Here is a 15,946-nt window from a genome sequence, read left to right as displayed (position 1 = left end):
CAGGGTTGTGAGTTCAATCCTTGAGGGGGCCACTTAGGGACCTGGGGCAAAAATTGGTCCTGCTAGTGAAGGCAGGGGACTGGACTCGATGACCTTTCAAGGTCCCTTCCAGTTCTAGGAGATTGATATATCTCCAGTTATTACCTTTACCTATTACCTGGTGAATATAAAGTCATGATTCAGGTCACACTTCTTTTATTCTGAATATTCCATAAAAGCTAAGTCCTGGTTTAAGCTGTTCCGTTTGAAGCCCGTTTTCTCTTTCAGGATGCAGTGACAGCCCTTTTAGCTAGGACCACAGCTCAGCTGGAAGCAGTGGAGAGAGAGCTGGCAGAAGAGAGAGTGAAATTGGAGTACACAGAGGAAGAAATCCTAGAGATTGAAAGAAAGGAAGATCAGGCAGAAGCTGTATCAGAGAGGTAAAAATATTTAGGTTAAACCCTGATCAAAAAGAATTTGTAAGATCTTGGCTGAAGTTTACACTGTGGTTCTGTCCTCGGATACAACTGTAAAAACAACAGACCTTACTCTGAGTTCTGCTCCCTGCCTGTATTCAGTGTATAAGATCATTATAGCCTATCATCACATGGAAGCAGGAAGGAACCCAGCTTGCCTCTCAGATCCCAGGTTGCATTTGCAGTGATGGCAGCTAGGAAAGGGTTGGAAAATGTCTTTTTGTTACAAACTGAGTACATGTAACGTGGAGATATTGTGAAACAGAAAGCAGGGAACCCTGCAATGCCATTGTTGCAGTCACTTTCTAGAATGTAATTTGCACTTTAATTAAAATTCCTTTGTATTCATGAAGGGAAGTTTAAATAAAACTGCAAGTTGCAGAGGAAACAAAATTGAAATGTAGACAGTTCATGTCCTGACTTTGCAAACACCTACAATGTGTGTTCAGGATTGGGCCATACACATTTATGTGTTAAAATTGTTTATATATGACCTTGTACAAAAAAGAGTTCACACTATAAAAGGATGCATTTTCTGATGGAAGAGGGAGGGACGGATTGATTTTGTTATACATTAACAGTACCACAGTATTCTTTTCTCCTAACTACTCTCACTTACGAAAAGATCCAGTTCGGACACTAGAGATACAACAGTGCTATCAACTGGACAGGGTAGGAAATGTACAAAAATTAAGGACATTCACAACCCTGATTCCATAGAGCATTTTAATGAATTTTATAAAACCCCATAACACTCTTGTAAATTGCAGCATGGGTGGATTACATTTGTCAGCAGAGTGTTGTCATGCTTCTGAGAATTTTCTTATTATGGTGATTCCTTTTTTAAATACTCAACTAATCCTGAAATTATTCATATATAGAGTAACGTTTTCAGAAGTGCCTGAGTGACTTAAGGGTTTAAGTTCTTACTGAAGATATGTTGTCCACATGGATTTCACTGTTGGTACGCTTATACCCCATGTACATGAGATTGGATTCTTTTTGCCAGCAGTGTCCATTTAGCCTGTATCAGCTCCAGATGTCCTCACACCCTCCATCTGGGGATATAAAGGGCAGAATGGGCCCAGCTATCCCTTAGTTCTTTCTTACTACCTGTGGCAGTGAGATGGAACCCCTGCAGTGTCCACATTTTCTCTGCACACTGAACTAGTGTTATTTATCTTAGTTAATTGCCAGTTGGCAATATATATACAATAAAAGTTAATTACTTCTTAAATAAGATTCACATATGCTAGAAAACTTCAGTTAGACTAGCGATATGTAATAGAAATGTGGCAGAAGTGAAATCTCTAGGATTCAAGACCTATCTCTTGTACAATATTTTGATGTCTATTGACCAGCACTCCCAGTGTCTACTGTGCAGAAGAGAGGGACACATTCCAGGGCAATGTTCCATTTGTCAATCTTTCTCCAAGTGCAGTCCTCAAGAGAGCAGTGTAGATCTCTTCAGACATTGAGTGGAAGACAACTGGCCTCAGCCACCTGGTCAGTCTCTCTCTGTTAGTGCCCAGAGAGCCAAGATTCCACCCTGAGCTCTCAGGCCCCATCTTCTCAGAGTTTTCATGTGTCCATCACTATCTTGGCATCCTCTGACAGGCAGAAAGGAGCACCACTCACCTGTTCCTATCAATCCTATCCTGTACTACCTGTTAATTAAAAATGCCTTATTAATAGCATTTACCTCAGCTCAAAGGGTAGAGTGGACTTTGTCCCTCATGTTCTCCTTGTACAGTGTTTCATAAGGACAGGGTCACTGTCAGGCGTCATTCCAAGTTAGTGCCCAAAGTTGTCTCAGTGTTTCATATAAACCAATCCATTCACCTCCCATTTTTTTCCCCAAGCCTCACTTAGCCCCAGAGGAAGCCAACCTTCACACACTTGTAGTAAGAGCACTATCTCTTTACATTGACAGGACAAAATCATTCAGGAACATACTTAGACTATTTGTCATCTTTGCAGGTAGAGCTAAAGTATATCCTGTATCCTTACAAAGGTAAACTAAGTGGATCTCCAACTGTATAAGGACATGCTAGGAGTTAGCCAGCTTAGATCTTCCTGATCATATTAGAGTTTATTCCACTAGGGCTCAGGCATGTTCTGCTACTTGTTTGAACAATGTCCCTGTACATGAAATTTGTAGGGCACTTTAAGCTTAGGCTGCAGATGGTGCAAGGGTATCTAGGGTGTAGGCATGGCTCCAATTGATCAGTGGCCAAAAGAGTCCGATCTGGTGCACATGCACCCCATACATGCAAGGAGTTGAATCTGTGTGAACAACCCATACTGAAGAACCAGTTATCGCAGGTAACTGACCATACTTTTCATTTTAAAAAATGACTGTCACGTATGAGCCTAAGCCTCATTGAAAGCCAGTGGGATTTAGGCTCCTATAACACTTAAGCACTTCTGAAAATTTTACTGAGTCCAATATAGAAATTTATTGAAATAATGTTGAAGCCTATAAATGGACACAAAATTCTGATCCACATCTCTGTAAACTAAATTACCTAAAACTGGAAAGCCTGTGTATCAACTTGTGCATATTTCTGAAAACAACATTGCTATCAGATGTTTAGATTATCAGAGATTAAATATGACCAAAATTTTGAATTATTCTAACAAAAAGAGTACCTTTTTTCTTGAATTGTTACCACTTTTCTTGACTGCAGGTTTGTTACAACTTTAATCCTCTCAGTTTTAGACAGCCATTCAGATTTAAGGACCTTCATACCAGACTTGCTACTTCACCTGTTAGTTATTTAAATTTTCAGCTCCATTCTGCTTTTACATCATTGCAGACTAATCTGTTCAGTTCTTTTGTGGTCCTAACGATATACCAGCCGCTAGAAAGTGCTAAAGGTGTCCAAAGTAAACCACGACTCTTTTTCCTGGCATATATTGCTATAGCAGGAGCCTTTCACCCTCTGCCACCCACAGCTTTGCTAAATCAGTGCACACAGGACGTGGAGCCTAGAAATTCCCAGAGAACCCATTTTAGAAATAGATAATCCGTCCAGATCTGGTTCTGAGGACTTCTCACAACTCAAAAATTTTGGTAAGATTTTGTTTGCAGTGGAGGACAAAATTTACTATGCTGTTTGGGGAACAGGGGAATACCAAGAAGATTGTTATGGAGTAAAGTTAAACTGCATTTAATTGTCCTCAAAATAGAGTCTTTGCATAACCCATACCATTGCTAAATTAAGGTAAGCAATTTCATAGAATTAAAGTGCAACATGCAGTCTGGTATGGTAGCACATATTAGCAAAACTTACTTTATTAACAGGGCAAAACTTGCCCAGAGTGGACATAGTGGAATCTCTGGACTCTACCATATTGGTTAAAACAAGTTCCTCTCTATTTTGAGTGACTCATCTGGGCATGGACTTCAAATGGCAAACTCATGAGATCATGCTTCTGTTTCACAAGCTCACGTAGCTTTTTCTGTTGTTAGCACTTGATACAGTATTTGCTTCTCATTCAGATGTATGGGTCTCAACATTTTGCTGCAGGTGTGCAGAATGGGGCATCATGTCCATGGACAAATTCTACATAAAAGATTTAATCCCTTGTGGCACATTCCCTAGATGTTCTAGAAATGAAAGAGACAGTCGGTTTCTCTATCCTGAAAAGATGCCTTTAGCAGCTGCATTCAGACTTTCTTTGCTGTATGCAACAGTGAAGATTTTTGCTTTTTTTTCCCCTGGCTTTTGAAAGAAGGGCAATTCAGCAGTTAGTACCTTAAATATGTTGACATGCATTGACCTTTGTCTTTTATATATGAGTGAAGAACATAGCTGATAGGTGGTATGAGTTCCAGGGTTGTCCATTTTTGAAACTCATTGTGAAATATGGGAGAAGGAGAGATGTCAGTGGTCTGCAAGACCTTTGCCCTTTTAGTTTCTTTAGGGACATATGGGCTGAGAATCCCAGTTAGATCTGTTTTAAAGCTGCATCTTCTCAAGAGTCAGTAAGTGAACAACTTATTTTAGTATTACTGTTTTTGCATCAGAAAGATGTGCAGGTTACTGGCTTTGTCTTGTAGAAACAATTTTTTTTTGCCTTTCCTACCAACAAATTAGCCATACAGGTTAGTCTTTAACTTCATTTTCAAAACTAGAACCTCCTTTTGTGTAACAAGTACTTTTTTAGTCTCACCTCCTGGAATGACCCACTTTTAAGAAAAGAAACCTCTTTTGCCGATGTCAAGAATAGTTTAGGCCCTTAAATATTGCTTATCCATTTTTCTTTTTGCTTGGGCTTGTATTCAAAAGATATTTTTAGGTTAGGGTTGCATTGTCTTAGATAAAAAAGTTGCATGAGGAAGGCTGCTTCTTTATGCAGTATATGATCAACCTGTATGTATTGATGCAGAAAATCTCAGCAAAAAACACCGTGGCTGGACTTTAAAAAGTGACTGCATAATTGTAGGTCTAGTAACAATACTTATAGATATTCAAGGCAAAATAATGACATGGGCAACCAAATCTCCTACTATCGGATGTACGTTGCAAGCATCAGGAATGGTCCAACCTCCAACTGGGTAAGGGTCTTCTGCTGGAGGCGTTATACCAGATTAACTGTACCAACAGCCTGATCTGGTATAGCTCTATCTATTTAAGAAAAGGAGCAGGTCCCAGAAAGGTGGACCTGAACCATTTAAAAAAATAAACATGAAAAGTGTGTTCTCCAAAACCAGCTACGTGGTGTGATGAGTTCCTCGAGTACTGCTTTGTAGAACAGAAAACCAACAGCAAGATTTTATACAACCCTCCCATTGCCCACTTTATACAGAGTCTTGATATTGAATATCGCATCACAAAATGCCCTCATAAACTACATAACTAAAGAGTTCTGTATTCTTCTGCCTTTTAATTACACCATGTTCCTTTCTTTTCATGTTATAAGAGATTTTAAAAAGAGGAACTGGCCACTTCCTTTATGGTTTTCAGAATTTTGAATACCTTCAGTTAGTGCTCCTCTTGCTCTTCTGTTTTACAAGCTAAATAATCAAGTCTTTGCAGTCTTTTATTTTATACATCACTGTTTTTCATGCTGTTAGTTTGTTGTGTGTGAGAGGCATTTTGTCCTTTTATTTATTTTAATGCTCTTTTCAAGGCTGGGAAGTGACTTTCTGGGAGGACTAGAAAAGCTGCTTCCTTCATGAAAGAGTTGAAATTGATTGCTTGTCTGTGTACCTTTAGAGGTCCAAATAGAATAATCACCTCACTGAAGTGGAATGAATCAGAACAAAATTTTTGAAAAGGCAAATTATCCTTGAAATTCATTAACATGGCACATATTTTTGCACAATTCCATCACATTTCTTAGAGTTCCTTGAAATGTTCTGTCCTTAGGAGTTGGCAAGCAGAATCTGTTGACAGTGGATGTAGTAATTGCACTCAGACCAGCCCACCTTATCCAGAGGCATATTGTGGAGATTCGTTACGTGGACATACGTTTGCAGTTCAGGCAGGTCAATACAGTTCTGGGAAAGTGCAGCCTCCGCCCCTAAAGGTAAGTAGAGAAAACACTGTGCTCTTGAAGACTGGCAAATGCCTAGCACTCTGCGCATTACTTGCACTAGCTGAACTCGTGTTATCATGTGATCAGAAAATAAAATCAGAGCTGCATCGAAAACCCTGACACGTTGTCTGCAATGCTGAAAATCATAATCTGTATTGAGTTGTTAAACTTACTTTTGAGGGAAAACTGCATGTTTGCTCTTAATTTTATTTCTTCTTATTGGATACTTGCCCAGTTTCTTGTTGAACAGAATCACGTTGTCAACTCATAAGATGAAATATTTTTGCTCCTGCATAATGTGTGAGTAGGGACTGTGTTCCCTAGAAGTGTTGTAGAGAAGGCCATCCCCAAATGCAAGTACTCATACCAATGTCACATTCATGCAAGATTTTTAAAATGTAAAAGCAGAAAGATTAATTTTGTTACCTTGCTTTCACTTTGTTAAAATAAACATAGCTGGTTTTCAGACCAAATGTGGTGTATTGAAGGCTGTAAGTCATTTAAAATGTTTTGTTTGAGGAGTTAAGACATGGAGCAGGTCCCCAGTTGTGTAAATCAGTGCAGTTTTGCATTTATTTATACCTACTGAGGATCTGGCCCCGTCAGAGTGTGGTACACTATTCAGTGTCACATTGTGAATGGGCCAGACTGAATAGTTAAGTGAACCATCTAAAAATTTGGAGGGTTGGTTCAAAGCTTATATGTTCAGGTTCTCCAAATGCTTTGAGGTTTTTCTGTGATATTCTCAAAAAAGTTTCCTGGTTCCCTGTGACTGACTTCTCTCTACCTTTGTAATAACTTAGCTGTGGAGTTGCTCCCTTCACCAGAATCAGCACAGTTTTCTGAAAAGTGATTTAGTTCTCTCTATCGATTGAGATAAGAGCTTAGGCAGATGTCCGGTCCAGCAGAGTGCCTGTGCTGTTTGGTGATGTGGCTATAGGATGCTACATGTTAATCTCCTGATGGTTTAAGGCCCAGCAGAAAGTCTGTTAGCACTTGCAAACCAGTCCCACTATCTTGAATTGTATGGTTTTAGAATTATGGTTTCTTAATTGAGAGATGATTCATGAACTGGACATATTAATTAAAACTAGATCATAACTTGGCAAGTTTTTCTGCTTTTGTTGTAGAAGAGATCATTGGAGTAAATGTACTGTTTTGGGCTGTGATTCTAGGTGGATAAAGAGACTAACACAGAAGATCTCTTTCCAGAAGAAGTTGCTATTCTTCCAAAAGAGAGAACCTGCCGCAGGCCTCGTGGTTCTGCTTTTGTTCGTAGTAGCACTATTGTTCGATCACAAACCTTCTCACCTGGAGCACGAAGTCAGTATGTTTGCAGAGTGAGTAGAATTTTTTTGTGGTTTTACGTTCAGAAACAGAAAGTGTATTAACGTGCTTTTTTAATACTTACAACATATTTACAAGAATCAATATCTATATATTTTTAAAGTTAAACCAAAAATTCTGCATTGCATTAAAGAATTATCACTGGAAAGAGTTCATTGATAAGAACTTAGTTCTCTATAAAATATTAAGAATTAAATGATAGAATAGTCTTTTAGAGTCTTATGATAGATACTGCTGACCTCCATAACATAACTCTCTTCTTTGGTTTTTGTCTATTTGATGTTTAGTATAGTGGAGATCTGATCCTTGTTGAGAATTCCTTCTTGCTACATAATACAAATAACAACTCACATAGCAGCCACCTGACACGCCTTGAAAATGCATTCTTATCTCACTCTGCTAGAGACTCAGATAAAATTGCTGCACATTTCTATCCGAAGTGAAGCACTATGTAATGCAAGATACTATTTTATTATATATTGTTTAAAGCAGGCATCTCATTGAATCTGAAAAACTAGTAATTTAGTGACATTGGTGTAAGCAGGGAAATGGTCCCGCTATTGTGGGGAAACTTCCCTGGATTATACACTACCCTGGTGGAATTGGCTAGCAAAAGATCTGAGTCCTCACTCCCACTTAGGATGACCAGATGTCCTGATTTTATAAGGACAGTCCCGATTTTTGGATCTTTTTCTTATATAGGCTCCTATTACCCCCCACCTCTGTCCTGATTTTTCACACTTGCTGTCTGGTCACCTTACTCCCACTCCCTTTATACAGAGACCTGCCTTATCTCCCCCTCCACTCTCCTGTGCAGCAGAGTTCCGTAACCCCAATAAGGCTGGGCCCAGGATTCCTAGGGGGCTCGACCCACAGTCCTATTGTGTTCACATAGGACCAAGGCTAGGGTGCCCCATGCTGGGGTGCTCTCTCTGCACTGGTTGCTTCCTTGACCCACTGGTCATTGCATATAGTTCAAAGTAAATACAATTTTATTAAACAGAACTAATTTAAAAAAATTAGGAAAAATATGGGAAAGGTTAAAGGAAAACATGTAGCACCACCCCGTGAGGACTAGAGAACCACAAATAGCTGGAGCTGGAATGTGAGAGAGTCAGTCTTCCTCACATGTCCATAGGGTGACCAGGTATCCCTATTTTATAGTGACAGTCCTGATATTTGGGGCTTTTTCTTGCATAGGTACCTATTACCTCCCACCCCCTGTGCCAATTTTTCACACTTGTCCAAGGCCTCCTGCCCAGGCTGTGCTGTGGTGATACCGTAGCTCTGGCAATGGCCACACACCCTCAGGCTCTAGGCGGGAGGACCCTTCTTCCCAACATCAGCTCCCCCCGTCAGGGTTATGATTCCCCCTCCCCCACACACACACTCTGGCCTGCAAGATCTCTTGGCTGGGGACATCTCCCTGTGCTCAGCCTGCTGCCTGGGGTTCCTCCTCGCTCTCCTCAGCTGCTCACCGCACCCTGCTCCACTTTGCCTCAGCACTGCTTTTTGGGCTGCTCCTCTGGGCCACTGTGCCTGCTGCTGTTCTGCTCCCAGTTCAGCTCTGCTCCCTGGGCTGCTTCTCTGGATCTCTCTGGCTCTGGCTGCTGCTCTCTCCTCACCTTTGCCCCACTTTGCTTCTAGAAACTCACAGAGGGGGGTGGGACTCTGGGCTCCTGACTCACTCATTGGCCTGCCTGCCCTGTCAGTCAGGCTGACCTGGAGCATTGGCCTCTCCCCATTGGCCCTGGGGAGTGTCTGTCTCAGGGTCTTGATTTCTTGTTGGCCCTTTCTTTTGATACTGGGAGAGAGCTAAAAAACCCTACTAAGTTTCAGTAAGAGGCCAAGAGCCCTTTACATTGGCATGAATTACCGTTGATGTTGTGCTCCCTGTCAGTACCCAGCCCTGGCTGGGAAAGCTAATCATCTAACCAGCGGACCAAATTGAGTGATGAATCCTGGTCACATGCCACCTTCTTGCAAATACGCTGAGAAGATTGGCTTGTTATACACAACAATAAACCACTTTTGGTGGTAGATCACTCTTGCTAACCACAACAATCTGTTGGCAATTTAAAAAGAAACATAGTGAAACATGCACCATCTTTTAACAACTAAACATTGTTCAGAAACTGCACAATAGAATTTTTTTAAAGTGAAGGCAAGTATGAACTTATGATGCAATCTGAGAACTTTTGTCCATTAATGTAAGTAAATCCCAAGTGTCCTAGAAGAGTATTCTGTTGTCTATCTTTTTATCCATTTGTAACATTTTTAATTCCAAAGCAGCCATGAGTAAATGTCCCTTTATGTTTAATATCTTTTCTAAACAGCTGTATCGTAGTGACAGTGACAGTTCAACCCTTCCAAGGAAGTCACCCTTCATCCGCAATACATTGGAAAGGCGTACTTTGCGCTATAAGCAGGTATACTACAGTATATGAGCATGTGGATTTTTCTCTGCTGAGATCTTCTTTACAAACTGAAGCAGCAGTACTTTGACATCGATTTCAAGGTGTATGTTAAGACAATTTTTATGAAGCATCTGTTACTGTAATGTAATAAATTGAGTTTTTTAGGAGAGGAGACAGATATTTGAGATACAGTCATAAACAACTGCAAAAACTTGCCGATCACCTAATGAACAGTTTAAATAGATACTGATTATGGATTGGTTTAATTATCCAGTGTGTTAAAACACTATGGGTAAGACTGTGAGTGGCTGCATACCCACAAAGTGCAGTGAGACCAAGTAGAAATCCCTGTTACAACCCTATGTGATCCACCTAGACCTTGGTCCTAGGTGTTCAGGAGTAAGCAAGGCTAAGTACCCCTTTAGTCTCTTACCAGAGCAGGGGGGCAGGGAGTTGTGTGGAGCCTTGGTTTCATCCCTCATATTTGATGACCAGTGCATCTGATCCAGTGTGGGAGGTGTTACAAATTATTGCTGGAAGAGATAAGTAAGAAATTGCTACTGCCATCAGAGCAAGGAGGAAGCTTGGAAGAAATTTTTACTCAGGATGTGTCTCTTGAGTCACAATGCATTTTGGGTTTACTCCCGAGTGGTGTAGTTTGTACACCACCCTTTGCTGAAAGCTATTCCTGAAGTCATCATTTAATAGTAAGAATTTCATGATGGCAGCGGAAGGTATGTAAAATAAGAAAGTTTGGTTCACAATCCTATAAATATGTATAGACTAAGACATCTTACCAAGAAAAGGTGGTTAGTTTTTTTAGACCAAAATTTGGATCTACCATCAAACATGAATTGAAATAGTATACCTAATGTATAAAATATGTTTAGTCTTGTCACAGTGAGATTGGTACGTTATTTCCAAAACTTCCCGTGCCAGAAGAGTTAAAGGCATACATGAAATGTCTGCCTTAATCAACTAAGAATATATCAATATAACATGTTTTGAATAACATCTGTTGTGTGTTTTATTTGAATTATAATAACCCAGCAGTCCTGTAGATCTTCTTTGGCTGAGCTTATGGCAAGGACATCCCTAGACCTGGAGCTGGATCTCCAGGCATCCAGAACTAGACAGAGACAACTGAATGAGGAGATATGTGCTTTGAGAGAGTTGAAGCAACGTCTGGAAGACGCCCAACTCAGAGGGCAAACTGATCTTCCCCACTGGGTCCTTCGGGACGAACGATTCCGAAGTTTGTTGAAGGAAGCAGAGAAACAGGTATGGTTTCTTGGGCTGTACATTGGGCATACTCAGAACCCATGATTAAAGCCTGGTTGTGCTGAAGTTAAATGAATGGAACTTCATAATGTTACATGATTTCAAATAAACAGTTTCACCCTGGATACCCTTGTTGTTGCCCTCATGAAAACATCATTTCATTGATTATTATTGAATACCCCACTGGTGACAATTACTGGAGGATGGAACTGTTTAATGCGTCCGAGATGTTAAAACTCTCCATCAAAAGTTTGATTTTTGTGGTATTTTAAAAGTATTTTCTGATATTGCTGTAAGTTATAGATATTGAGTTGGGGAATTGCAATGCATTTTTTTCCCCATAGGCCTCTGGATGAATATCCACTGATTTGATATTTTATCTTACATGAGTGTTCTGCATAATCTCCTCTTACTGTGTATGCATACTGTAATTCCCATTGATGGGAAAGGGAAATGTAACAAAGCATGCTGGGGCAAATCACTACAAAAAATTGCCATTGGATTTTCAGTGCCCACATAGAGCAGACATCATCTGTAGCTTACGGTCTCATTTGAAAGATGGAAATATAGTAAACTACATGGAATTTAACACACCTTTCTCAGGAGCCATAAGGACTGAAACAGTCCTGTGGCTCTGAGGAGTCTAGCTATTTCGGACCTTGTGCTTGGCTGGTTTCATTGCGATGAAGTGGGAAAGCACATTATTTAACCAGATGTCTTGGTTTCCTAGTGTTTCCAGCTATTCATTTTTAGTTTGGTTTTAATACTTTTCAGACAAGACAAACCAAATTTGAACATCACCAAGAACAAGTAGCTGAAAAAATGCTAAAGAAAGCATCCAAAGAAGTATACCAACTGCGTGGACAGAACCAGAAAGAACCTATTCAGGTGCAGACGTTTCGGTAAGCAATAACATCGGTATTGAAAATAGCACATGTTTAATCCTTACAGGTCTTTGTTGGTTTTAATGTACTAATGTTTTATTATAGTAGCTCCAAACCACCTAGCTTCATTGTGTAGTGTCCTATGTATCTATAACCTTTACTTAGATATTGGTGTGGGCCTGTCTTCATTAGAGTGCTTTTCTTTTGAGCAATTTATGGTACAAAGACTAAAAACCAAAGTGAAGAAGCGCTGTCACCCAACGTGCAAATAAAAAAAATGCTGTAATAAGAGAGTCTCTATATTTATGTACACATATTTTTAGGCTATAATTCTAATTAGCGCAGCTGCTAACACCGCCTTATGCTTTGGGCTCCAAGCTCACATGGTTTAAGTTCTCCAAGAACCAGTTGCATCCTTATATGCATGGTTAATTAGTTAATGTTCTATATGTACTCCAGTAAATAGCATTCTACCCATAACTGTTCTTTCTTACTATTCCAACCCCAGTCTTGTTTCCCAACTGCTCTTTCCAAAAATCTCTGTGCTTGGTATCCTTCCTCATCTGCAGCTGCTGCTCCTTGTAGTTCTTACGTCAAATATACAGTTTTAAACTTTGCTTACCAGTGACTTTGGTAAATATTAACATGCATTTCAGATGATGATTTTTCTGACTTTTAGTATTAAAATAGCAGTTTATTTTGTCGATTCATATGTATACTCCATGTCGTAAAGTGTTTAAGTGTAAATGCTTGCAATGCAATGACAGTGTAGAAAACACAGCTAGTGTCTCATATTAGGCAGATGTTCACAGAATGCTTTGGTTGTTAGAATCTCTTTTCATTGAGTGATTATTCAAAAAATGGTACTATAATGGTAACAGGAAAGCTTAAGTGAAAAAAAAATCAGGATTTTAATTTCATTTTTCATTTGGGAGATGCTGTCAAAAATCCCTTTCTCCTAGGCTGACAAGCAGGACATCAGGAGAGCAGAAATTGCAGGGTTGGTTTCTGATAGCTCTCTAATTACTGCAATAGCGGCTCCAACTTAAATGCTGCATATTGGGGAACACAAGGCAGGAAGGAAATAAATCAGATATATGGGCTGATATGTAGAGATGAAACCATGGATAGTTTCTGCTATGGGATAAAGAAGTGGGAAGAATAACAATGTTCTTATTTCAAATATGAATGTATCCAGAAATAGACAGTTACTTTCTGAATCTGTCAGTAAAATCTGAAACAGTACAGTTTTGTTCAGTGAAGAGGAACTATGCAAGGCTTAGCCAATGTGTAGAGCCTTGTGTGGTTCTGTGTACTATGGAGCATCTTTCATCCAAAAAGTAATAGTGTCTATGGTTCATATTGTCAAGGAATTTCTGTATTCCCCCTTCAGTTCAATCCTGTATAGCTAGTAGTGGATACTAGTAGTGCTTTTTTTGTTTCTTCCAAAAGACTGATTCTGTGATGCTGACTTCCTTCGCAAAGCACTTTGAGAGCTATTGATGAAAAGTGCTATATAAGAGCTGGGTGGCATTTATTATTTATTTATTTATTTATTATAACTATACAATATGGGCCTGGTTTACTATGTTTATAAACATCTCAATAAATACTTGATCTGAAGAATTTAATAATAGCTAAATAAAGATTGGTACAAATTCAGTTTCTTGAAATGAAAGTCTGTATATATATATATATTTGTTTGACAGCCTTTTTATATCTATTTTTTTCAATGACAGAGAGAAGATAGCATTTTTTACAAGGCCAAGGATTAACATACCTCCTCTGCCAGCTGATGACGTGTAACATGTTGCATTGCAAACATGAAGTATTTATCTGTCTGTTTTATTTTAATGGAATTATTAGACTAGCTAAATTTCTTTTTAAAAGTTTGTGCAAAACCTATTAATATACACCTTTTGTAAAAAATAAAAACATAAAAAAGTAAAAGTAAAAATATATATAAATAAATAAATATATATATATACACACACACACACGTACACATATATATATTTTATAATAGTGACTACAACAAGGCTTGGTTTTTCCTTGTTGTGAAATTGACATCTCTGAAGACAACTTATTTTATAAAAGATCAGCTATCCTGTTCAGAGTGTGTACAGTTTTTATGCTGTTTTATTTGATTTAAAGGCTGGAAGACAGAAACAAAGTGAGTTCAGGCAAATTCACTGTATTGTAATTTATTTATAGCACATTTTTCCTTGAAGGAAAATACCTACTTTAAGATGTATTTTAAGACTGAAATTTTGTTCTTCAGTATTTGTCATACAGTAGAATGGAACCATTGAGCTGGTTTTGTTTCTGATACCTGAAATGAAAATACTATGTTCTAAATTTGTCACTTTTATCAGCTTTACTATCTGTATCTTATAATGTAAATTGTATTCTTTAGCACTGTCTGTGTTATAGCAAAATATTATCACCTGCAGTGTTTTTAATACTGATTAAAAATGCCATTCAGCATTGCAGAACTCATTTGCATGTTCTTACTGTGCACTAATAGATTGTTCTCATTTCAGTTGTGTTTAATATATCTTTATATTTTTAACTAGATTCTCAGTTTAAACGGAGGGAAGGAAAAGGGTAGCAGGTCTTTGTTTTGCTTTGATTTAATAAAGATGGAAATGGGGCAGGGGCGAACTTGCCATATTAATAAAACCAATAAAAGAATGTAGCATCTGAGTAGTTTTAAAGATTGTGGCCCCATTCAGGAAAGTACTTAAGTCTTATTTTCTGTAAAGCATCCCTATTCAGAAGGGGGGTTAAACACATGCATATCTTTTTAAGCATGTGCTTTGAGTTAGGCTCATGTGTGAGTGCTTTCCTGAATAGAGATGATTTTCAGAAACAGGACTTATAGCTCTGAAAGAAATAGCTCACTTGGTTGGCAGCTGGGCCAACGGAGTGATTTTATTTGTTACCATTTGCTTTAACATAGGTCTGTCACCCTAAATTCCCGATAATGCCAGTTTTGTGTCCTTGCATCTTGTAAGTATGTAAAAATGCTTCTTACTAAACTACTATAGACAGTTTTTCTAATATTTTTGAATGTGCATTACCTAAAGAGAAGGGCACCCCACACAAGACTTATTTAATCTAACTGTTGGAACATCCAGTGTGAAAATCAAGGTCTCTTTTGGTTCAAGGGACATAGTCAGGACAGATTTGGCCCCAAATTTAGGTTTTGTAAAAAGCCAATAAAATTGCAAAATCTCTGACAAGTAGATTGTCATTTATTTTTCTAAACAGGTAAACATTCCCTGCAGTGTTAGGACTCATGTACTGTAGCATTATGTAAGAGCATGAGAACCTGAAAGTTAAACCGACTGGGTCTATTTTCATTGTCCAAGCTGTGGAAGAAAGTAAGCAGAATATAAATAGCCAAAGTATATTGAACATTATTAGTAACAAAGACATTTGTGTTTTTAAATTATATTCCTTTTTACCTGATAATAGTGTTTGTAAGCTTCCTATTCATCCAGTCTGGCATGAAAAAAGAATATTTGGCTTTATCATACTAACTGCCTTCAAGCCTCTTTTCTTGGCAGTGGTATTGGTAGCTGTAGATAAGGGTCTCAAGCCCACGAAAGAGAGATTCAAAAAATGAACAGAATGTAAGCCAACAAAAATAAATACTTATTTAAAATAAATAACTAAAAATCAATTGAAAGAATTGTCTGTGTTGGGATGAAAGTCTGAGAACACCATCTCTTTCAGTGCTCATTACCTGAATGGCACAGTGAGTCAGAGGGAATAGATCTGTCTCTTTGACAGTGACTGCCATTAAAAAGACAGTATTTACCAACAGGTGTACACTGTAATATCTGAGATGTCACAGACTTGTCATATACCTAGACTAGGAAATAACAGTCCAGTATCTAAAGGCAAAAGTTCCTGTTTGTTTTTTTTAATGGTGCCTATTGTACAGTATCACTAGAATGTTTTGTGAGTCCAAGATTGACTGCTGTAATGAGTACTCTTTTGATGTGGT

At 38.6% G+C, this 15,946-nt stretch overlaps 1 protein-coding gene across 2 annotated transcripts in view; it reads left to right on the top strand.

Moving 5' to 3' along the window:
- WWC3 (WWC family member 3) overlaps positions 1–15,183 on the top strand; it is a 186,140-nt gene extending 170,957 nt beyond the window's left edge. The window contains exons 17-23 of one of the 2 annotated variants that reach the window (XM_050963480.1): positions 268–419; positions 5,834–5,993; positions 7,178–7,342; positions 9,686–9,778; positions 10,820–11,047; positions 11,822–11,949; positions 13,671–15,183. In XM_050963480.1, coding sequence (XP_050819437.1) covers positions 268–419; positions 5,834–5,993; positions 7,178–7,342; positions 9,686–9,778; positions 10,820–11,047; positions 11,822–11,949; positions 13,671–13,737 — 993 coding nt within the window. In that variant the 3' untranslated portion in view covers positions 13,738–15,183. Of the gene's footprint in view, positions 1–267; positions 420–5,833; positions 5,994–7,177; positions 7,343–9,685; positions 9,779–10,816; positions 11,048–11,821; positions 11,950–13,670 lie in introns of both variants that reach the window. The other variant, XM_050963471.1, reaches the window with a different exon arrangement.
- The last annotated feature ends 763 nt before the right edge of the window (positions 15,184–15,946 follow it).

Source organism: Gopherus flavomarginatus, chromosome 1 (genome assembly GCF_025201925.1).
Source record: "Gopherus flavomarginatus isolate rGopFla2 chromosome 1, rGopFla2.mat.asm, whole genome shotgun sequence".
In the NCBI taxonomy this organism is placed as follows: domain Eukaryota; kingdom Metazoa; phylum Chordata; order Testudines; family Testudinidae; genus Gopherus; species Gopherus flavomarginatus.
The sequence above is the reverse complement of the archived record's forward strand: the minus strand, read 5'-3'. Positions and strand labels throughout refer to the sequence as shown.